The sequence below is a fragment of the Nansenia antarctica genome (genome assembly GCF_963989245.1).
Source record: "Nansenia antarctica genome assembly, chromosome: 12".
Classification (NCBI taxonomy): Eukaryota; Metazoa; Chordata; class Actinopteri; order Argentiniformes; family Microstomatidae; genus Nansenia; species Nansenia antarctica.
The window spans coordinates 13,196,977-13,222,611 of NC_137682.1; the positions used below are offsets into that span (position 1 = coordinate 13,196,977).

General features: G+C 46.2%; 1 protein-coding gene across 1 annotated transcript; it reads left to right on the forward strand.

Moving 5' to 3' along the window:
• Positions 1-7,333: 7,333 nt before the first annotated feature.
• Positions 7,334-25,168, forward strand: LOC308168877 (retinol dehydrogenase 12-like; the record flags this gene model as incomplete). Its single annotated transcript, XM_080543520.1, has 5 exons — positions 7,334-7,389; positions 17,419-17,534; positions 20,338-20,493; positions 21,716-21,820; positions 24,939-25,168. Exons 1-5 carry the CDS (start codon positions 7,376-7,378, stop codon positions 25,166-25,168), a joined length of 621 nt encoding a protein of 206 aa, XP_080399646.1. The 5' UTR covers positions 7,334-7,375.
• Positions 25,169-25,635: the final 467 nt, after the last annotated feature.

Sequence of the window (25,635 nt, forward strand, 5' to 3'; positions counted from 1 at the left end):
TCTGGGAGGCTATTCTGGCATCCTGCAAAGAAATTCAAGCAGAAACTGTCCAAAAACTTCAATGGATGCAAGAAGTGTGAAGGTGATATCAAAGAAGGGGTCCTAAGTTAACATGTAACTTGACCTGTTAAGATGTTTTTGTTTGAAATAGCTTTTGATTTCAGTAAATATGACCTCCTAATATGACCTCCTAACCCTAAATTCATCAAATTACCATTTTTAGTTCTTTACAACCTATACAATGTTTTGAAACTCTGTTGTGCATAATAATTTGGAACAGTGCATTTTGAGTTTTTTATTTAAAAAAAAATTACTGTTATCATTGGGAGGTTTGTTCAATAAAATTTGAATTATACTCTAACGGTTGATGACTTGAAAATTATACTGATTGTCATTTGCATCGACTATTTAGGAAAATCTGAGAAAAATATATTTTGCATAATAATTTGGAACGAGGTGTAGTAGAGCCGCCTTAGAATGTAAATCTGCTATTTACACACAACGATCATTAGAGGGCGCTTCTTTTTTAGCCTGCCTCCGACACAAAAAAACTGCAAAACAGCTTTACTATCTTATCCTGAAGTGATTTTGAAAATGTAAGGATACTGGGTGGTAAAACACAGATATCTAGTAAAAGTCATGAAAGGAGGGTCCTGAAATGTTATCGAGTGCAAAGATATTTAAAAAAAAAAATACTCACAGGGGTCACCATGACCCCTCACTCTTCTAGTGTTAAGAAAATACTTCCCCCAATTCTACATCAACCTGTGACCCCATCTACTTCTTGAGATCTGAGCAGATTGGACAGGTGTACACAATTGTTGGACGGGCTGGCTGTAATGCATGGAAAGGTATGACACCATTTCCTGTTCCATCCCATACATGACAATGAGCCCGTTTTCTGATGTCTACCTCCTCCTGCCTCTCCTGGTGTAAAGCTGTGGTGAAGATCAAATACAAAAACATCTGTCTCATCCATAAAATTCTGCATAACAAAGCTCCTCCCCCGCAGCTTGATGTGCTTTAAAGCACGGATGTATGATAGGGTGCTGGAATTCTATAAAGAGGTGTTTAAAGCCTGGGGTAGTTTTTTGCCTGAGGTAGGATATCAGTGTGAGAAGAGAGGGGAGATACTAAATGTTCCAGTTTTATTGAACCCTGTAATAAGAAGAGAGGGGAAAATGTTAGAATCTAGGAGTTTCTGGAGGGCAGGACTGATTAGAGTAAGGGATTTTAGGTATGAGGTAGTGCCAGGGTTCCTATCAGAGCAGGCAATTATAGAAGTTGTTAGGGAAACAGATGAGGAGATGAGAAGGGGAGAAATAGTGAGCATGTATAATAAAATAAAGCAGAGTATACCAGGGGAGTGGGTGAGTAGGTTAGATAGGGAGTTAAGAGGGAAGGAGCAAACAGAGTTACCTAGGTTAAGACTAGGGAAAGGGGAAACAGTGCGGGACTTCTCAGCTGTTAAGGTGAAGGAGTGCTACTGGGCACTGTTGGAGAGCAGAGTGAAGGAGCCTGCGGCAGAGAATGTGTGGAGGCAGGTGTTCCCAGGATTGGAGGTGAAGAACATATGGAGGAATTTATTTTTTAAATATAATAGTTTAGAATGTACACATTTTGATTTTATGCTCAGGCATAACAGGGTTTATACTAAGGTGGTGTTGCATCAGGTAGACAGAACAGTTTCGAGGGAGTGTGATGTGTGTGGGATACAGGATGAGAACTTAATGCATATGCTTTTTGAATGTAGAGAAATTAAGGGATTCGAAGAAAGGTTGAAAGGACTAGTGAAGAAGCACTGGGGGGTGGAGGTGGTGGGGATGCAGGAGTGGAGGAGGATGGTGGTTTTTGGGGTGGAGGGAAAGAGGAGGGGAGTGAATATATGGTGTTTAAATTATGTATTATCACAGGCTAGGTATGCAATTTATATGAGGAGAAATTTAGCAAGATTTGAGGGAAAGTGGATAACGGTGTGGGATTGGTCAGGAAGAATGTGGGACTGATGCACAAGACAGGGCAAAAAGATTTTGAGAAGTTGTTTATTAGGGATTGTGGGTTTATAAGGGTGGGGGTGGATGGAGGGTTGGAGTTTGATTTAGATTTTTTAAGATGTTTTTTTTGTTGCATTCATTTGTTATTGATTTATGTTAAAGAGTTATTTTGGTTATGAAGGACTGACGGAATAATAGATGGATGCATCTCATACCAAAATGGTATGGGTGTGTTTTGTTTTTATTTATTGGTTTTTAATTTATTTTATTTGAATTAGAATACAATGAAGGCTATAAAATGAACATGTATGAATATGTATAGCTATGATTGTATTTAAAAGAATATTTTTATAATAAAATAAAAAAAATAAAAAAAAGGCAGCCGGCTGGAGTTCCAAAGGTTGCGTGTTCGAGACTTGACTAAGTGTTTTTTTTTTTTTTTTTACATTTAACCGAAGATTTCATGCAAAGGCTTCAAACACCATTGTAATCGTGACAGTTCTTGTAAATTAGCCTGCACCATCATTTTATAGCCTACATACTTTTTTAGATGAGATTTTAGATTAGATTCAGACAACGAAATGCAGTAAAAAGTGCGTCTGAAGAGGGATTTGAACCACCGATATAAAATGACGAATAAAACCTGTGGCAGCGGTCGATACCACTAGTCCATTGTGGCGATATGACGGTTTGTAGCCTGCTGCGGATATCACCACAGTAGTAATATTCATTTATTAAAATATGAACATATAACAATAACTGGGGCTAGTATGACCTACGCATTTAATCGGTCAGCAATTTCTTGCCAAACCATTTCCTTGTTAATTGCGGCAGTATTGCACTATTTTACATCTTATTTTTCCGTCTTCATAAAAATCAATAATTCGGAATGCTGCGCAAATGTAGTACCCCTGCAGAGTGGAGTATCTTCATTTCGACAGATCGACTCTTCGGGGCTCTTTATGTCTGCGTGCACGCGCCCATATCGAAGATTTGTAAGCCTGTCTTCTGTGAACACTCATCACACAAGGCTGATCCTCGTTCGAGGAATCACCTGAGGCTTGAATTCCAATCTCGAGTTGCCTGAGCGCCGCATTTATTTATATCGCCGCTATACTGATCCACCTTTAGTGGAATGGCCCCCTGGATGACTTGATTATCTGTACATGATGTGTGTATAAACAAGAACATGCTACCTTGTCATTGTTTATGGAAATAATTGGTGTTGACAGTGGCTTTATAGATACATTAAACTGTTTCAGACAGAGATGGTATCAGCGCTAACTGTGCTCTTCCACTGTTACAGAGAGCCATCTCTCTATCAGTAATTAGCCTACTGTATAAAGGTAGGGAAAGACTCTCTCAGTGAAAGTGTGTGTAAATATGTGTAGGTGTGTGTTATTATCAGGGTCAGAGAAAGACAGAGCTACACTCTGATCCTCTGGGGTTTCTGTCTCACTGTGAGAAGAGTGACAGACTCTGCTAACACTCCCAGGGTCCAGCCCTTATTGGCTTGAACATCAAAGTCACAGCTGTGTCCCTGATCAACCAAGATGGCGACGTGCACGGCGGCTGTGTTTGGGTCTCTTTGACAACAACATTGCAGCAGTTGTTGCTTATTTTATTGTTTTTAATCATGTTGTTGTACTTTATTATTACTTACTTTACTTATTTTTACTTTATTCTATTATTGTGATGTTGTATCTTGCTGCAATGCCAATGGCCTACAGCCTCACTTCAGGTATGATATAGTATAGTTAATTAAAGGCAACAATATGTCCATAAAAAAATAAACAACACATACGAAGACATTTCGGGCTTGTACTTTCAACATTCAAACACACAGGGGCCATTGGCAGTTACAATGCTATAAGGCAACGCCTTAGAAGAATTTATAATATTCAAAAATATAAAAGAAAATTAAAAATATTTAAAGAAGTATTTATAATATTCTTCTATAAAGAAACTGTACAGGGGGGAAGTGGGGATGAGGAGGTGTTTAGGAGGGACAAGAAATATTTTGTAGCCACCAATTTCACCTTTGCAATGACAACAGTTATAGTCTGGTTGGATAAGAACGCACGCCACACTGTCCTTGTAAACTGTATAAAAATGTAATAACCAAAAACATAAAATAAACATTAATCATGAAATATAAATATAACTCAAAACATTTAGCACAAATCATCCAAAATAAAAGCCCAAAGTAAAAATGGCCATAACAGATGTAGCCTGAAGAGATGAATCTTCCATCCATGGCGGAAGATACGTAGGTAGCGACTCTGCAGTCCTGACAGTAGTGGGTAGCTCGTTCCACTAGTGGGGCACCAGGACAGTGAAAAGCCGTGACCCAATAGTGTGACTGCTGCATCCACATAGAGGTGACGGTGCCAGGCGGCCAGCTGAGGTGGAAGGGCGGAGTGGCGGGGGTCTGGGGGCTGACCGTTGCCTGCAAGTAGGGAGGGGCTGTTCCCTTTGCTGCCCAGTGGGTGAGCAGAGTCTTAAATCTGATGTGAGCTGTTGCGAAGGAGGGGGACGACATGGGAGAATTCTGGGAGATTGAACACCCTACAGGCGGCAGCATTCTGGATGAGCTGCTGAGGTCTGATGGCGGAGCCGTGGTGGCTGGCCATGAGTGAGTTGCAGTAGTCAAGGCAACAGACAAGTGTCTGGACCAAGAGATGTGCTGCTTCACTGGTGAGGAATGGACGGATCCTCCTGATCTTGTCGAGGGAGAATCTACAGGAGTGTGCTGTCGCTGTGATGTGTCGCCGCACAGGATAAGTGGTTGTCGAGGAACACCCCGAGGTTATTGGCTGTCTGGGAGGAGTTCACAGAGTTCTCTACTGTGATGGAGAAGTCTTGAAGAGGGGACGCTTTCCCAGGGAAGAAGAGCAGCTCAGTGTTGTTAAGGTTTAGCTTGAGGTGGTGGGCTGACATCCAGGCAGAGATGTCGCGCTGAGAGGTTATTGACATTGAGTAGAGCTGGAAGGGGAAGGTGTGATGGAGCTCAAGTGAAGAGTCAGGAGATTAGGGCTTCCTAGGCTCACACATGTTCTTCATATAACCACTAATAAACACATTAGAAAGGGTTTATAACCAGTAATAAACACATTAGAAAGGGTTTATAACCAGTAATAAACACATTAGAAAGGGTTTATAATCAGTAATAAGCACATTAGAAAGGGTTTATAACCAGTAATAAACACATTAGAAAGGGTTTATAACCAGTAATAAGCACATTAGAAAGGGTTTATAACCAGTAATAAGCACATTAGAAAGGGTTTATAACCAGTAATAAACACATTAGAAAGGGTTTATAACCAGTAATAAGCACATTAGAAAGGGTTTATAACCAGTAATAAACACATTAGAAAGAGTTTATAACCAGTAATAAGCACATTAGAAAGGGTTTATAACCAGTAATAAGCACATTAGAAAGGGTTTATAACCAGTAATAAACACATTAGAAAGGGTTTATAACCAGTAATAAGCACATTAGAAAGGGTTTATAACCAGTAATAAGCACATTAGAACGGGTTTATAACCAGTAATAAGCACATTAGAAAGGGTTTATAACCAGTAATAAACACATTAGAAAGGGTTTATAACCAGTAATAAACACATTAGAAAGGGTTTATAACCAGTAATAAGCACATTAGAAAGGGTTTATAACCAGTAATAAGCACATTAGAAAGGGTTTATAACCAGTAATAAGCACATTAGAAAGGGTTTATAACCAGTAATAAGCACATTAGAAAGAGTTTATAACCAGTAATAAGCACATTAGAAAGGGTTTATAACCAGTAATAAGCACATTAGAAAGGGTTTATAACCAGTAATAAGCACATTAGAAAGGGTTTATAACCAGTAATAAACACATTAGAAAGGGTTTATGTCTTTCTCTTCTTCTTTTTTTACCTTTATTTAACCAGATAAAATCAGTTGAGAACAAATTCTCATTTTCAATGATGATCTGGCCAAGAGGCCATGGCAAGAATAAAAACAAACATATAAACAGAAATACTCAGGGTCAACATAAAACAATACTGTATACAATACATGAGAACGGCAAAGACAGGGAAGATAAATAAATAAAAACAAAATAGAAACAAAGTCAACTAACCTATGTGTGAAAAGAGAGCGGGGTGTGTGTGTGTGTGTGTGTGTGTGTGTGTGTGTGTGTGTGTGTGTATGTGTGAATGTGGGGGGGGGGAATCAGCAGGAACACTGAGTTGATACTGATACTATCATTGAGTTGATACTGTCGGCACTGCATCCTGATGTTACCATGAACAATATTCTATAACAGATATGTAATTGAACACGGTAAAACAAAGTACTGGCTAAATTGAGCTTGGGGTTTTTGGACCATTTTGTCATTTGTATGTAATTAGGGGGGTTGTGTGTGTGTGTGTGTGTGTGTGTGTATGTGTGTGTGTGTGTGTGTGTGTCAATAGTTTCTCAAGGAGGTCCCTTGTCTGTCTGTCTGTCCAATCCAGAGACATGGAGAGGACAGACACATGTCATGCACCACTTTGAGATCATTTTGAGAAAGTAAACTATTTTTGAGGAAGTAAACTATGATATGTGTCCACACGTTTTGAGTAATTGTGGCATGAGAATGGATGAGATGTGAGATAGAAGGCTATATAATACAGGATCCAATTCAAAATCCTACTCACCACTTACAAAGCCATCAACAATCTGGCCACCTCCTACCTTGCCGACCTCGTCCCCCTCCACACCCCCTCCTGTTGCCTCAGGTTTGACGATCAATCCACCCTCAAGACCACCAGGACCAAGCTCCGGACCTGGGGTGATAGGGCCTTTTCAGCCGCAGCCCCGTCCCTCTGGAACGCCCTCCCCAACCACATCAGACAGGCCAACACCCTGCCAACATTTAAACAGGCCCTCAAAACCCACCTCTTCAAGCTTGCCTTCACCAGTTAACCCTCTCCCCCTCCCCTTCCCATGTGTCCCCAGAACTACCTTAATTAGGCCCCTTCTTTTTATTATTATTACTCAATCTTTTCAGTTTGTAAAGCGTCTTTGTGTGTCTAGAAAAGCGCTATATAAGTCTCATGTATTATTATTATTATTATTATTATTATTATTATTATTATTATTATTATTATTATTATACATCTATCAGTTCAAAGTGAACCTGCAGCACTCTGGCCTGTATAGTGTTACGTAGCCACTCCTAGTCAGTCAAGCCTGTGATTGGAGCAGCCGTAATGTTATTGTGTGACAAGGGTCTGGTGGGCGGGGACAGATGAAAAGAGTTTGGGTAAAAAAAATAAAACTAGTTGGCTGGGGAAACTTGTGTTGAGTCAGGCTTCATGCGCTGAGGAGGAGTATTTGTCACTTTCAGCACAATGCATTCAATCAGGTATGTCAAGGACCCTTTTTACATTGGTCAAATGCACACAATTACAATTCTGTAGGATAGTATTTATTGTGGTTTAATTGTGTTATGTTTTTTTGGTTAAGGTTTGGTTAACCTCTGTCTGGTTCATCTTGCTTATATAGTTTGTTTAACTTTAAAGTTAAGGGCTATTATGTTAAGTTAAGGGCTTTTATGGACCAATAGAGGATTATGGCTATAAAGTCACTCCCAACTTTGGTAATCACTTATAACATCATATTTGTAAAATGATCAATTATAAAGCTGGCCATGTGTAATTTGGAAAACATTTGTATTTGTATAAGTTGTCTAAGCAAGTCTGTAGTTAAGGTAAGTGTTGTTAGTAAGTGTTATCGCTGATTAAATCAACTTAGCAATTATGATCAACATTTGCTCTGTCTTATGCTCTGTCAATAATTCCACAAACAACAGTGCATGCATCTCTTAACACTGATTACATCTTTTAAGTGTTTCTCAAATCTGTAGTCCTGTTACCTTAGTACAGAGTCTGGTCTAGGTATCAAAGTCACATGTGTGTGTGTGTGTGTGTGTGTGTGTGTGTGTGTGTGTGTGTGTATATGTGTGTGTGTGTGTGTGTGTGTGTGTGTGTGTGTCAATCGTTCCTCAAGGAGGTCCCTTGTCTGTCTGTCCAATCCAGAGACATGGACAGAACAGAGAGGACAGTGTCTTTGTGTGCCTGTGTGCGTGTGTGTCTTTGTGTGCCTGTGTGTTTGTGTGTGTGTGTGTGTGTGTGTGCCTGTGTGTGTGTGTTTGTGTGTGTGTGTGTGTGTGTGTGTGTGTGTGTGTGTGTTGTAATTACAGCAATCTATTTCCATCTTCCATTATGTTTCATATCCACTGAATAACTTGGGTGTTGGTCTTGGATAACATCCAAACGTTTCCCCATGGACAAACACCGACAGTGCAATTGTTTCTTGCCTGTGTGTTCAGTGTCTGACTCTGGTGTAAACACTCTTAGCAAGATGCTGGCAAAGGGTGCCGGCAGTGGCGCTATGGGGTGTGTTGTGAAGGCCCACAGTTTTAGAGCCAGTTTTAGTTTCCCCGAAATCAGCCCTTCTGCCCCAGTTATTTACTTTGTTATTTTCTATACTATTAATATACGTTTCGTGAAGTGTATGTATTATTCTTGTAATGTTTATGCATATGTTTGATGACGTAGTATCCGGGGTGTGTCCGTGACCCGGATGCTACGTTCGGTGGTGTATATATAAGAAACGGAAGTAGTCCGCGAGTCAGTGTGTGGTGAGCATCAGAACGAGAGAGACCAAATGAGAGAGAGAGTAACGCGAAGTCAATGTAAGATGGCGGATTCAGTACGACGCACACCGTGCAGAAGCTGAGGACGCCAGGAAAGCGATTATAGAGTGTACCACTGTAGCCAGTTTAGTTGTGTTCCCGTTGGACCGCCTTGCCAGCAGCCGGCTGTTCAACGTTGGACCAAGCGAGACGCCAGCTGGACATAATCGTCGCCTCCACGAGCGGACTGCGACCGAACACTGACTCCAGCGGAGCTTCGACGCGGACCACGCGGACTTGGGCCCTTCACCTCGTGGTGGACCACGAAGACGGCCCTTTCCCTCCGCGTTGCTACGTCACCCCCCCTTTTGTCGGCTAACTTCATCGACGCACATGCCATCCAACCAGGCCTCAACGCGCACCACAGCCCTGGACTATAAGCCTGTTCAGGCCCGAGACTGTCAGTGAGTGATTGAGTGCGTGTGTGGCCGGCTGGGAGGGAGGGTATATTTTGGGAGACATAGACATATACCATTTGTGTAATAAATGTGTTGTTCATCTGTAATACCGTGTGTTAGTTGTTTGTAGTTCCAATGCTAATGCTAATTGTATGCTAATGCTAAGTACAAGGCTAATGCTAATGCTAGTTGTTTGAATGCTAAAGGCTAATGCTAATGCTAGTTCCCATGCTAATGCTAACGATATTAACTGCTAGTCTAACGGTTTGCTGGCGCCCCCTGCCTGTATCCTCCTATACTGCCTATTTAGCTCCCTTAGTTAGATAACCAGCCCCTTCCTAAATTATACAGTCCTTTTCAGCTACTCCCTGGTTACAATTGGTCCTTCGAGCCGGATCGGTAGTGTAGTGATAGCATGGCTGAGCGCAGCCAACCAGACCAGACAGTTACCCCCCCTTCTCCGCCCCCTGAGCCAGAGCCACGACCACAGAGAGTCCCGCGGTTGCCTCCGAGGTTACAGGAGTATGAGCTTGAGCTCGAAAGCTCACTGAGTGGTAGCGAGGAGCGCACTCCACGGGATACAGTGGTCGGAGAGGCCGAGGTGTCCGCCGGCGCGCGGGTGGCTAGCACTGAGACAGCCCTCAAAGAGCACCAGCCTGAGGATGAGATGGCAGAACCGCAGGGTTTTGCCGTGGAAACGGAAGAACAGGAAGGAGAGGCCCGGTCCGACAGCGCCTGCGGGCGGAAGAGGGAGGGCCTCAGCCTTAACGATCTGCCTCCCAGTGCGGCGCGCTCGAGACCTAGCTCCTGCCGCTCAGTGGCTTCCTCCCGGTCCAGGATTTCCGTGGGCAGTTATGCCTCTGGGGCGGATAGCCTGCACTCCAGAGGGAGTAGTGCCGCGCTGTCCGAATGTATGCGCCAACAGGCCGAGATGGCGTTAGAGCGGGAGCGCCAACAGGCCGAGATGGCGTTAGAGCGGGAGCGCCAACAGGCCGAGGTGACGTTAGAGCGAGAACGCCTCCAGTTCGAGCGTGAACGAGAGAGGGAACGCATCCATTTCGAGCGTGAACGCCTCCAGCGCCAGGAGGCGCTAGAACGTGAACGCTTCCAGATGACCGGAGCGGAACGCGAGGCGGAGAGACAGCGCCAGGAGGCGCTAGAACGTGAACGCTTCCAGATGACCGGAGCGGAACGCGAGGCGGAGAGACAGCGCCAGGAGGCGCTAGAACGTGAACGCTTCCAGATGGAGCGCGACCGCCTCCAGATGGCGAGAGAGCAACTGCACGCAGAGAAGATGGAGGAAATGATGCAGACCATGCGCGACGTGTGCATCAGCAGAACTCCGTCGGCCCGTAGCTCCAGAGCATCATCCGCACGGCCCTCTCGGGTGCCATCTCCTGAACCCCCCGCCGATGGCTCCATGACCCCCGCCATGACTGTCCAACTGCAGGCCCAGCTGACCACCTGGAAGGAAGAGGACCAGGGACCCGACCGCTACGCGGCCCAGAGGGAGCCAGCGTCGCTGCCCGGGAGGGGAGCCATCCCCCAAGAGCGTAGCACACCCCTAGGTCCTCCAGTGCACCAAAATGCATGCAGGCCGGACACCCAGACCGTCACTCCAGCACCGATGATCCACTACAGGATGTTCCCCCAGGTGGAGGGACCCAAGTTCCCCTTCTTCAAGGACGAGGACAGGAGCCAGTATGTGGAGCTACGCATCTGCCTAGACACGCTCTTGGACAACTCCTGCTCAGAGTCCTACAAATATGCGATTCTCCTTCAGCATGTGAGGAACCCCAGAGCCCACAACATGGTACTGGCCCATGCCTCCGCACCGACACCTTACACCAGAGCGCTCGCTGACTTGGATGCCCGCTACGGTCGTCCCTGGAACCACGCCCTTGCTGAACTGCAAGCCCTCGAACAGCAGGCCCCCATCAAGGATGACCGGGCGCTGGATGACTTCGCGCTCCGCGTGCACACCTTGGTTGGAATGCTGAAGACGCAGGGCCCAGCTGGCGCCAGCGAGATCAACAGCACCTCCAACGTAGAGCGGCTGCTCCGCAAGATCCCACGCTTCCGGCAGGAGAGGTTCCGGCGACAGCAGCGCGTTCGTAACCCCGGGAAGTTGGGTCTGAGCATGGCTGCCTTCGCGGAGTTCCTACTGGAGGAAGTGCATGACACCAACGTAGACGCCATGGGTTACGCTGAGCCGAAGAAGGAGAGGGAGAAGGGAGACCGCTGGGACCGGCCGAGCTCGAACAGAGGACGCCCAGTAGGAGTGCTGCACACGGAGGAGGAGCCTCGGAGAGAGAGGAAAGCCCGACCTGAGGGAAAGGATTCCTCTCAACCCCCTCAAAAGGGACGGAGAGGTCCACCGCCATGTCCGTACTGCACCAGCGAGCACTGGTTCAATGAGTGCAGTGACTTCAACAACCTGAGTACCGAGGACAAGCAGAGGTGGCTCGAGGAGAACCAGAGGTGCTGGAACTGTGGGCGCGACCATCTGGCTAAGAACTGCACCTTGAGGAGAAAGTGCAATCGCTGTGAGGAGGTCCACCTCAACATTCTACACGAGGTCTCCCTCGCCAGGTCCACGGAGGGCACCAGAAGCCCTAGGTCCGGTCGCGCACCGGAAGAGGAAACCCCTGTCTACTACCTAGACCCAACCCAGAGCAGCGGCTCCAAGGTCCTACTGAAGGTGGTGAAGGTCCGACTCCACCACAACAACGTTGTGTACGACACGTACGCCGTTCTAGACGACGGGTCGGAACGGACCATCCTCCTCCAGGAGGCAGTGCGCCGGTTGGGGCTCCACGGGACTGAGGAGAAGCTGACTCTGCGCACGATACGTCGCGACCTTAAAGAGGTCACCGGGGCGAGAATCAACTTCTCTATCTCCCCGGCGGGGAGGCCGTCGGATAGACATCGGCTTCAGAATGTCTTCACCGCCGACCAGCTAGCGCTCTCCCGCTACGACTACCCCCTGGAGAGGTTACGCGCAAGATATCCCCACCTACGGCGAGTAGAACTACATCCGATAGCAGGAGCGGAGCCAACCCTTCTCATCGGCTCGGACAACGCTGCACTGATCGTGTCGCTCCGTCCTCCGCTGAGAGGACCACGAGGCTGCCCGATGGCTGTTCAGACTGCGCTTGGGTGGGCCCTCCAAGGCGCTACCGAGTGGAGAGATAGAGACGGGAGAGCTACGTCATCCCTCCATGTCCGCACCGAAGAAGTGCAGACCATCAACTGCCTTCACACCAGTGCGGACTCCATGAATGCGGCGCTGCTAGACAACGTCCAGAAGCTGTGGACGCTAGACGTTGCGCCCTACAAGAATGAGAAGCTCTACGTACGGTCAAAGGAGGACGTCTACGCCCTAGACCTCCTTAAAGCAAAGACAGTGCGTATCGAAGTCCAGGGCGTTAAGAGATACGTCACACCACTACTCCGCAGAGAACTCATGCCAGAGTTTCGAGTATCCCCTCGAACCGTCCTACAGTGTCTGACCAGCACTGAGAAGCGTATGAGGAAGGACGAGGTCCTTGCTGCTTCTTACCGAACGGAGATGAAGAAACTGACGGAGTCCGGTCTGGTGAAGAAGCTTGAGCCAGCCGAGGCGAACCGGAGTGCCGAGTCTTGGTACCTCCCGCACCACAATGTTCACCACAACGGGAAGAACCGAGTGGTCTTCAACTGTAGCTACCAGGTGGGGAAGCTCAACCTCAACCACTATCTTCTCCCTGGTCCAACCTTGACCCCAGCCCTCTTGGGAGTTCTGGTGCGCTTCCGTCAGCAGCCGATCGCAGTCAGTGGTGACATTAAGCGAATGTTTCACCAGATCAGGATGTTGGAGGAAGACAAGCCACTCATGAGGTTTCTCTGGAGAGAGGACCCGAGCGACCCCGACCCCTCTATCTACCAGTGGGAGGTGCTACCCTTCGGGACAACCTGCAGCCCCTGCTGCGCTACCTATGCGCTACAGACTCACGCCGCGCAGGAGACGGCACCTCCTGGAGTGTTTGACGCCGTCCATAAGAGCTTTTACGTGGACAACTGCCTCCACAGTTCGAAGACAGCCACGGAAGCCCGTCAGCTAGTCCAGGACCTGCGTGCTCATCTCCAGGAGGGTGGATTTGAGATCTGCCAGTGGGCCAGCAACGACCCGCAAGTCATCAGAGACCTCCCGAAGGAGGCCACCTCGACCAGCAGCGAGGCTTGGGTCTCTCACTCACCAGATGATGCTCAGGAGATGACGCTCGGACTTATCTGGCAGTTCCAGACCGACACTCTACGCTATCGCAATAAGCCTGCCAAGCCTCAACGCGTCACGATGAGAACGATATACAGCACTCTAGCGAGCCAGTACGACCCACTGGGGTATATCGCTCCCTTCACGACGATGGCCAAGGTGCTTGTCCGGGAGCTGTGGGCCCAAGAACGAGGATGGGACGATCCTCTGCCTCGTCACCTAGAAGAGAAGTGGAAGGCCTGGGAGCAGGAACTTCCCACTCTCCAGCACATCAAGCTGCAGCGGAGCTACTTCCCTCCCTCCACGGACCTAGAGAGGAGTGTCATCACGCTACATGTATTCTGCGACGCCTCGGAGATGGCGTACGGGTCCGTGGCATACGTCAGAGCGGCAGAGCTTGGAGGTGAAGTCCACGTCTCGTTTGTCCTGGCACGTTCCCGAGTGGCGCCGAAGAAGCAACAGTCCATCCCAAGACTGGAGCTGTGTGCTGCCCTGAACGGCGCGCAACTGGGAAGGTTCCTGCTCGACGAGCTCCAGCTACCTCTGAAGAGCGTCACCATGTGGTCAGACTCCACTACCGTCCTCCAGTGGTTGAAGTCCAGCTCATGTCGGTACAAGGTGTTCGTGGGCACCCGAGTCGCAGAGATTCTGGAGTTGACTGAGGTGAACTGCTGGCGTTATGTAGACACCAAGAGGAACCCTGCTGACGTCATCACGAGAGGGGCAACTCTACAGGATCTGGCTGAGCCCCACCTGTATCACACGGGACCAGACTTCCTACAGGAGCGGGAGTCAGAGTGGCCAGCCACGCCGGCGTTAGCAGAAGACAGAGAGGACAAAGAGCTGCGTAAGACGTTGTTCTGCGGAGTCACCCAGGTCGTAGACCCTGCGACTACTCCAGGAGAGGAGTGTGAGACGCTCGAAGAGCTGCAGAAGAGGATGTTCTGCTCCAAGGCCGGTCTACCCCTAGATACTACGCTCAGCGCCGAAGATTACACCGCGGCGGAGCTCCTGGTGCTGCAGAGTGCCCAACAGGATGCCTTCTCCCGAGAGCGGGAGTGTCTCGAGAAAGGGAAGCCGATCCCCTCGGACAGTAGACTCCGCGGCTTAGCTCCAGAGCTCGACGGTGTTCTCATTCGCGTGGGTGGCAGACTGCGCCGCGCTCAAGATCTAGACCTGGACACGAAGCATCCCATCGTGCTTCCCACTAAGCATCAGGTCACCAGGTTGGTCATCAAGCACCATGATGACAAAGTGCAGCACGCGGGTGGAGAGCGTGTCTTCGCGGAGGTACGACGGAGATTCTGGATACTCCATGGACGGGAGGCGGTACGGAGATATCAAAGGTCCTGCTCGGACTGCCAGAGGTGGCGAGCCACGCCGCCGCAGCCCATGATGTCCGATCTGCCCGAGGACCGGCTGCGACTGAGACAGGCTCCGTTCCACTCTACTGGGGTCGACTGTTTCGGGCCACTCCTAGTCCGAAACCGGCGAGCCTCCGAAAAGCGGTGGGGCATCATCTACACGTGCCTGACGACGAGAGCGATGCACCTGGAAGTTCTGCACCAGCTCACAAGCGACAGCTTCCTCATGTCCTTCAAGAGGTTCACCTCCAGGCGAGGGACCCCTAAGACCCTCCGGTCGGACAGAGGCACCAACTTCGTCGGTGGTGAGGCCGAGCTGAGGGCGAGCTACGCTGCGATGACTGAGGAGGCCCGTGACCGACTCGCCTCCCAGCAAGTGAAGTTTGAGTTCAACCCCCCAAATGCTCCACACTTCGGGGGAGCCTGGGAGCGGGAGATTCGCTCAGTAAAGAACGTCCTACGTACCATTCTCGGACAGAAGGTGCCTACCGATGAGGTGCTCCAGACTGTGCTAGCAGAGATTGAGGGCATCTTGAACTCCCGGCCCCTAGGCTATACCTCCAGTGATGTAGCAGATCTGGATCCCATCACGCCTAACTTCTTGCTGATGGGGCGGCGAGACTCTGCACTGCCTCAGGTAGTCTACGACCCTGCAGAGCTCACCGGAAGAAGATGGTGGAGGCACAGCCAGGTGCTCGCGGACCAGTTCTGGAAGCAGTTCATACTGCACTACCTGCCGACCCTGCAAGTCAGGCAGAAGTGGACGAGGGAGAGAGACAACTTGTCCGAAGGTGCCGTGGTACTGGTGATCGACCAGTCCCTTCCACGCGCCGCCTGGCAGACAGGCAGAGTGACCAAGGTCCTGCCGGGTCCGGATGGAAGGGTGCGGACGGCCATCGTGGACGTTGGTGGTCGCACTTACACCCGACCTGTGGCACGCCTGATTGAGCTCCCTCAAATTAGCCAGGACACTATCACCTCCTACCTCACGCTGCTAGAGCAGCCTAGCCAGTGTGCCTTCTTAGTTAACTGAAACCGAGGGTTTCATGGGGCGGCTGTTGTGAAGGCCCACAGTTTTAGAGCCAGTTTTAGTTTCCCCGAAATCAGCCCTTCTGCCCCAGTTATTTACTTTGTTATTTTCTATACTATTAATATACGTTTCGTGAAGTGTATGTATTATTCTTGTAATGTTTATGCATATGTTTGATGACGTAGTATCCGGGGTGTGTCCGTGACCCGGATGCTACGTTCGGTGGTGTATATATAAGAAACGGAAGTAGTCCGCGAGTCAGTGTGTGGTGAGCATCAGAACGAGAGAGACCAAATGAGAGAGAGAGTAACGCGAAGTCAATGTAAGATGGCGGATTCAGTACGACGCACACCGTGCAGAAGCTGAGGACGCCAGGAAAGCGATTATAGAGTGTACCACTGTAGCCAGTTTAGTTGTGTTCCCGTTGGACCGCCTTGCCAGCAGCCGGCTGTTCAACGTTGGACCAAGCGAGACGCCAGCTGGACATAATCGTCGCCTCCACGAGCGGACTGCGACCGAACACTGACTCCAGCGGAGCTTCGACGCGGACCACGCGGACTTGGGCCCTTCACCTCGTGGTGGACCACGAAGACGGCCCTTTCCCTCCGCGTTGCTACGTCACCCCCCCTTTTGTCGGCTAACTTCATCGACGCACATGCCATCCAACCAGGCCTCAACGCGCACCACAGCCCTGGACTATAAGCCTGTTCAGGCCCGAGACTGTCAGTGAGTGATTGAGTGCGTGTGTGGCCGGCTGGGAGGGAGGGTATATTTTGGGAGACATAGACATATACCATTTGTGTAATAAATGTGTTGTTCATCTGTAATACCGTGTGTTAGTTGTTTGTAGTTCCAATGCTAATGCTAATTGTATGCTAATGCTAAGTACAAGGCTAATGCTAATGCTAGTTGTTTGAATGCTAAAGGCTAATGCTAATGCTAGTTCCCATGCTAATGCTAACGATATTAACTGCTAGTCTAACGGTTTGCTGGCGCCCCCTGCCTGTATCCTCCTATACTGCCTATTTAGCTCCCTTAGTTAGATAACCAGCCCCTTCCTAAATTATACAGTCCTTTTCAGCTACTCCCTGGTTACAGGGTGTGTCTGAAATATATTATATTTTTCAAGGCCAGAATCTTTTAGCGCCCCTCATGGCACTTGAGCTGCTCATTGGCATGAACACACCTCTATTTCCGCTATCCGCTTGTTAAGTCGTGACGTATTTCCGGGGCCAACGTTGGCTGAGGCGCTGTCTTCGAGATGCCGAAATAATAATAATAATTAATTATATTTATATAGCGCTTTTCCGAGGCTCAAATACCCTGACAATATGGAGAAAACGGTAAAGTGCTGTGTCCCTTGTTGTATGAATAGATCCGAGTCTAAAAAACGATTAAACTGTCATTCTACCGCTGTAGTTCACAGGTACTCCGGTGCGGAGAATTTCTGATTTGGACTCGGAAATGGCTAAACGTCACTTTTGACGTCAGACTTAACAAGCGGATACTTCACCCACCTGCATGGACAGGATAGAGCTTCGGAATTGTGGTGCCGCCGGCTGAAAATAGTGTTTCTTTTCAGAGTGAACTCTTAACTCTTTAAGTTGAATAGAACAGTATATAATAATATTATGTGTATTTTTGTGTCAGGAACTTCTTCTGTGGTGGCTGGTCCTCTGACGCTAGGCTGGATGGGAAAACTGTCATCATCACTGGAGCCAACACTGGCATTGGCAAAGAGACTGCCCGAGACATGGCCAAGAGAGGTAGACAACCAACACACACACACACACACACACACACACACACACACACACACACACACACACACACACACACACACACACACACATATCTATCCTTTCATACATACTCCCTCTAGTTTGGATACAAACATTATGAAATGTGGACCTAAGAGGTCGAAAATGTACACATAAAATATTATTTTATATCTTCCGTCTCTTTGTAATGTTAGACAAAACCAACAATAAACAAACATTATACAGTCAAAAATGCAGTCAATAAGGGTATATTGTTACTTTCACCGACGTTGGCTGAAGCAGAAACAGCCGTCTATACTGTAGGCTATAGGTGCATCTCAATAGTCTAAAGTTCCTTACTGATGTGAAGGAGACAGCAAGCTTCTTCTGAAACTAGACTATTCATTTACTATATGACTCTCAACGTTGCCTTTCAGGTCATTATGTTTTCAGATCGGTGCAGTTGAAGGAGGAGAAACAAGGAGAGGAAGGCAATTTAGACTATAGAGATGCAATCGTTTTTGTCTTTGACATGGGCGCTATTTCTGGTTATCTAAACGGTTATCATAAATATAGAAATGGAGACAGTCTTAATAAACAAACTAAATAGACCATTATGTTTTCTTGAGAAAGTATAATATTATTGGGGATAAATCAAAATGCTGATGGGGACACAGAGGGGGTATTGTCAGACATGGATGGACACACACACACACACACACACACACACAGGGAGATAAAAGCTGGTTCTGCATACATGGTCTGATTTGTTCCGTTGACTGCACTCGAAAAGCTCTGTATGACATCTACTTCCTCTTACAAAACACTGTGTGTGTGTGTGTGTATGTGCGTGTGTGTATGCGTGTGTGTGTGTGTGTGTGCGTGTGTGTATGCGTGTGTGTGTGTGTGTGTGTGTGTGTGTGTGTGTGTGTGTGTGTGTGTGTGTGCGTGTGTGTGTATGTGCGTGTGTGAGTGTGTGTGTGTGTGTGTGTGTGTGTGTGTGTGTGTGTGTACCAAGCATTGTATCTCTGTTGTTAACCACAGCAGGGTAAGGATTCCCCCTTTCCTAGAAAAATAATACACAGGGACGTTTCACTCTTGACCCTTGATGTAAAATAAAAAGTAAGGAAGAAAAAGATTAAGAACTGTAAGTGTGTCATTATATTTTACCGAGTAATTAAACCTCCAGTGAAACCTTTAAAAATGCTCTCACAATTAGACAATTCAATTTAGGAAGAGTACCCAAAAAATTGCCATATTGTATTTAATTTACAGTATTTAATGTAAGCATTATTTTCTTTTTTTTACCAAGAATGTGACATTGAGATTACAATGACCACAAATTTTTTTTAACACATTGTTCGTGTTTCACTGAATGATCTGAAACAGGAATTTAACTTTTCCCTTGAGTCACACCTGTGTGAAGTCGTGAAGCCTGATGTATGTTCATTGACTGTGCCATAGTGACTATTGCTCTCATTGGGGCAAGGAAAACAAAACTGTAAAAGTTAAAGTAACAGTCTCATACAGCTTCAGTAGGCAAACATATGCTGTCATGAAATCATAATTGGATTGTCACCTATAGTGTACTATTGGCTGAACTCAAATCTAACTCCCCCTAATTGTTTGTTTATTTTCTGTCTGTTAATTATAATGGCTTTGCTGCCATGGACTTTGGGAAACAATTGCGTTTTCCCACATTGGAGCCCGGAGAGCGGAACAAAGACACTTTCTTACAACCCAGACAGAACGCTCAGATGGAATAATGGCTGCTCTCTCCCTTAATTACTGGGCACAACATCTATTGTGTGTGTGTGTGTGTGTGTGTGTGTGTGCGTGTGCGTGTGCGTGTGTGTGTGTGTGTGTGTGTGTGTGTGTGTGTGCGTGTGCGTGTGTGTATGTGTGTGTGTGTATGTGTGTGTGTGTATGTGTGTGTGTGTGTGTGGATGGATGGATGGATGTATGGAGGTACGGTGTGTGTGTTTGTGCCCTCTCTGGGCTCATTATGAATGAGCAAACAGGCAACAGGCAAATGAGAGAGAGAGAGAGAGAGAGAGAGAGAGAGAGAGAGAGAGAGAGAGAGAGAGAGAGAGAGAGAGAGAGAGAGAGAGAGAGAGAGAGAGAAAGACAGGGCGGGGGAGAGAGGAGGAGGTCTGGATTTATTTTCTGTGAGATATTGAAAGTGTGAAATAAAGTGAGGACTGTGATGTGATATTACGTGTAGATACACTGATATGTAAGTCTACAATATATGTAAAGGTAGGGCTGTTAAGCATATTAGAGTAATATACCGGTACTGTAATGAATGCCTACATTTTCTCACTTGATCAATATTCTAGAATTGTTGCAGAGTAGACTGATACCAGAGATGAGTAGAGATTAATGAAAAATCATAATCCATAACAGTAAATCAAACATTAGGTCAGTCACCTCACCTGTCACCTGACCATTGACACTTAACACTAGAACAGCCGTGCCTTTTTTACCTACTATAAGAGCCGCCTCGGGGGTCAAATGATCATAGTCTTTACAATGGAAAGTTGCTATTTACACACAACGACCACTAGTTGGCCGGCTTGTAAATTAGCCTGTCTCCTACACAGAAAAACGGCAAAATAGCTTGATACTAGCTTATCCTGATGTGATTTAGAAAATGTAAGGATACTGGGTGGTAGAACGCACATATCTAGGAAAAGTCATGAAAGGAGGGTCCTGAAATTTGATCGAGTGCAAAGATATAACATTTTCCTTTACCCACAGGGGTCAAATGGCTGTTCTATTAACCTACACCCTTAACCCTCCCTCCCAGGTGCTCGTATCATCATGGCGTGCAGAGACATGGAGAAGGCAGAGGCAGCCAGAGAAGAGATTGCAGAAGATTCCGAAAGCGAGGACATTGTCGTTCGGAAACTAGATCTGTCAGACACCAAGTCCATCAGAGAGTTTGCCGAGCTGATCAACAAGGGTAAGTCATGCCTAATTCAATTAAGCCTCAACCCTCTGTAAATGTTTGATGGACAGATAGATGGATGGATGTGATGAATGGATAAATAGATGGATTTGATGGACGGATTGATGGAAACCGTATATTGACAAATACACTTGCAGAGATGTGTGTCGGAGTAACTCTGGCCTGACCTTAGTGAGAGACGTGGTTATGTATGAAGGGAGACTTATGAGACCTTAGGACTAACAAAGACAGTATAGGCTATACACTACTTAAATGCATTTCCATATCATTACCCACATGGCATTCTGAAAAAAATATAATTTAAGGGGTAGATTAAAGCACCCTAAATCACTTTCTACAATCTGGTGTTGAGGTCGAGCTAAACTAAAGACTGGGACTTTTAAAGGAGTAGATTGTATACATTATAGCATAAACAACTCACAGGCTTGCATGTATTTAATGTACACTTTTAGAAAACTGAAGAAGGGTGCACAACAAAACACAATACAAAGCACAGATAAGCCTACTGAACTCCTAGACAGAAACGGTAGCATTGATTGATTGATTGAAAACTTTATTAGAAGATTTGCAGAAGTAGGTACATGAAAGTACATATTACATACAAGGTCAACTAACAGGATAAAAACCCAAGAAAGCCACTGGCTTATTTCAATTGGGGTCCTTGATTCTCAATTCATCGTTACATGTAAGACCGACAAAAAAAAAACTAGTACTATCTACAAGATAATACAGACAAATAACTAGTACTATCTACAAGATAAACATACATCCAACATGGGAAGAACAATACAACAAAACATAAGGTATGTAGAGCGGGTAGGACAGGTGGGGACATACACCACAGGTGGGGGCGGGGGACAAAACACAAAGTATGTACAGTGGGTAGTTCGGGCAGGGGGACAGACATATAATATGTACAATGGGTAGTTCGGGCGGGGGGACAAAACAACAAGTATGTACAGTTTTGGATTTAGAGGGTCCAGTTACGGATTGCAGCCTCCTGTAAATGTTTTTTGAGAGTGGTTTTGAAGGTGGGCAGTGTTTTGCACTCCTTTAAGATTATAGGAAGGGCGTTCCACATTTTTACTGCATAGTTTGCAAACAAGTTTAACCCCTTGTTTGCATAGATACAGTTACACTCTAAATCAGTATCAATTGTGTTTTAAGCTTTCTTATTGACTTTTACCCCCCTCTATTTCTCTCTGTCTGTTTCCAGACGAGAAGCAAGTTAATATCCTCATCAACAACGCAGGCATCATGATGTGCCCGTACTCTAAGACCGCAGGCGGGTTTGAGATGCAATTCGGAGTGAACCACCTAGGTAAGATATATTGGCAACACTTGTGTCATGTAGACACAAATGATGTCTGTTAGCCATTGAATTACGTAAATATACGTACATGGCATGCTGTTGGTAAACAGAACTTAAGTTGGAAAAGTTGATAACTAATTATTTTACCGCCTTGTTTTAGCTGGGATTTACCTAGTATTTACAAAAAGTACTATGTGGTAACTATGTTATAAAGGGTACTTTGTGGTAATGTACTTACCTCAGTATATTCAACACAATAGGGAATGACAGTACCTGGTTCTAAATGGCACAACTTGGTGCTTGTGTCAGTGACTTTAACACAAACAGTGAGTGTAGTTTATATGCAGTTGTCAAGTAATGTCAAGTAAGTAGCTTTCTCAGTAATAATGACCTGACTGTTACCGGGTTGTAAAATAAAGGGTTACCAAAACAGAATTAGATTTAGTATAGTCCTCTACTGAAAACCATGTTCAATGTGGGCCTTCATACCAGGTCTCTCTTGAAAAAGAGAGTGTATGTCAAAGAGACTCACCTGGATAAATAAGGGTTAAATAGAGTGGCGAGTGTGCAGAGTAGAGACAGTGCCAAGGAGAATGTGCCAAGGCTGGCCTTCGGCTAAATGCCAAGAAAACCGAGGTAATCACCTAACAGTGGTTCTCAAGTGGTCTGGCTTTGGGACCCACATTTTCCCATGGTCATTAAGTCACGACCCACTTTTATAGAGTTCAAACCAAGCACATTTATTTCTCAAAAATGGGCTAGTAAACACTTAGACCAGACCTGGGCATTGTACGGCCCCTGGGCCACATTTTCTCGGCTGATAACAACATTGTTAATTTTATTACGAGCCTTCGCATGAATTACAGTAGGCAGTGCGGCTCACATGCCTGTAATAACTCTGCATAACCAGTAGGTAATGTGCGTACGCAAGGTCAATACCCGACGTAAAGCTACGATCGTTTCACGTTGAAATTGTATAAATCACTACGTTGACGTGGTTTTCTACGTACGACACGGGTAAGATCAAATTTGATCCAAAGTACTTTCTATAAATGAGCCCCCAGGAGCTGCCAGCCAGCAAACTGGTGCTGTGGGACCACATGGGCATCGATCATTAGGGGCTTCCCACACTAAAATACGTGGACGCACTCAAGAAAGGTGCAGGAGCAGAAAGTACCGGTGAGCTGGCCAGATGTATGGAGGATCGGAATTAGTGGAAGTGTCGATGGAGGGCTCGTCCGAGGACGAGCTAGTAGTAGTAGTAAATAAAAAATATACACAAATACTACCTTAGTTCCCACTACCTTAGTTCATACTGGGTAGCTCAATTCTGCTTGACTCAAAGACTCAAAAGAGCACTCTCTCTACTATGGTATCTGTATTATCAGATTAACTTGATTGAATCAGTGGAGGCATTTCTTTTCACCAGTCTAAGTATGTAAATTAGCATATTAGCTCGTATTTCCCTCCTAAACTGGGAGCTAAAGGCAGTCGGCTTAAACGGTCCTTTGTCCCACATGTATAGGTTGGAGTACGATGTGTAGGTTCTTTGTTCCACATGTAAGGCTATTACACAGCCACTGGTTAAGATAGACATTCACACTTGATTAAGGACCTGAGTGACTGGGGCTTTTGCTGGAGCTCAGAGGCTTGAAAGGCTGATTTTAATTATTGTATGTACCCCACAGTAGAATTTAAGAGTTACACAAACGAATGCTTGAATCTGTAGAAACAGACACACTTCAGAACAGTTAATTCACTCAGACTCTCTCTCTCTCTCTCTCTCTCTCTCTCTCTCTCTCTCTCTCTCTCTCTCTCTCTCTCTCTCTCTCTTTCTCTCTCTCTCTCTCTCTCTCTCTCTCACACACACACACACACACACACACACACACACATTTTAGATGCTTTATTTATGTCCACATACAAAGAACAATTCTAAAGGACATAAATACTAACAGTGCATTTTGATATCATAGAAACAATCTGTTACAGTAATGCTGAGCCAACAACCAGTTCTGCCACACACAGGATGTTATTCGCACCAGGTGATACCAGTGGGTTGACAGATACAGTATCAATACAATAAGACAGACAGTATCCCGCTCATGGGTACAGGAAGCACCGCCTTCTCCATATTGAGCGGCTACCAATAATAGCGGATATTGAGCAGTATTTTGCTAACTGTTTGGCCCTTCTCTTAGGAAGACCAGCCATATGAAGGCCTCACACATACACACACACACACACACACACACACCCTTTTCCATGCATTTGACCCCTATGATAAATACTGCCAATCAGTGAGGAGGAGCGGGAAACAGAGGACAATAGTAGAGAAGGCATACTCTGTCTGTGTTTAGAACTACACCCTCACCTCTTTACACACAACAGTACCTTGTGCCAGAGCCCTACGTGAGACTGTGGTTTTAGTCAAAAGTTGACATTCTTGACCAGTCCCATTTTGCAAGCCTGCAAACTGTGACACTTTAAATAACGTGAAAAAATACTTTTGTGCAATATGACAACCCTAGTTGACTATCTGTGCAGTATAGTACAGTGGATTGTGTACATAGCCTTTATTTATGTAAACCAGCTCCTTACCTTCTTGTGATTTTATTCTTTTTCTAAAAGTTTTTTTTTTTCCCTTTCCTAACACCAGGGGAGCCACCCCTCCTAAATTTCGTTGTTTGGTACCTGTACTGTAGCAATGACAATAAAGTCCATTCATTCATTCATTCATTCATTCATTCATTAATTTATTATATATTTATTATACCTGACCTGTCACATTTATTAACATGTAATTCAAAGCTTATTCTCAAGGCTGCACTGCATGTGCCTCCACACTCCAGACATATTTTTGCTTATATGATTGGAATCCTCCTATGAACATTGTTAAAAAAGAAGTATGCAAGTATAAGTATTTTGTGAGTTGTAGTTATTATGGGTCCAGACGAGGCTATACTATGAATTAGCTATACCACCACTCAACAGGTTACTAACGGCTACAAGAAAAGGAAACTCATTTAGACTACCGAGACGCACCCAGGGTGTGATTTGAGATGGCCAGGTACAGCGATGACCTCTCGTTTGACCTCTCGTTGACCCCTTTTTTAACTTCCTCTAGGACACTTCCTGCTGACCCACCTGCTGCTGGACCTGATCAAGCGTTCAGAGCCGGCTCGCATCGTCAACGTGTCATCAGTTGCCCACACCTGGTCAGACATGCGATTGGACGATATCAACAGCGAGAAGAGCTATGACGCAGTCAAGGCCTACGGACAGAGCAAGCTGGCCAACGTCCTCTGTACCCGCTCGCTGGCCAAACGGCTGGAGGGTACGAGGACGAGTGGATGAATCAGCGATTGAAAGCAAGAGTGATTGAATGAACGAATCAGGGAATGACTGAATGAATTTGGTTCCTGTGGCTTTGTGAGCAAGGTGTAATGGAAATGACACTCATCCAGTTCCTTTATATCTGTAAATGCAGAGCTGGTATAGGATTACGTGTAGTTTTGATGGACTGGATTAACGTGTGAAATGTTAGTATGTTAGATTGTTTTTAAGGAATTACAATCCAAACAAACACAATGCACCATACAGTATCCTTTCATTTGCCATAGTGCTCCCATTGGAAATGACATTCTCGTGATCGTCAGTACACGCTCTAGAGCTCTTCTGCAACCTGTTACTTAATTTAGGGCTCCCTATTGGTTGATTCCAACTTGTAGAGCGACTACTATCCAGTTTGCCCACCAGTGCAAAGCCGTGGCTCCCCCACCTCCCTCCCCCGAGGGACCCCACACACCCGACTCATTCCAGGC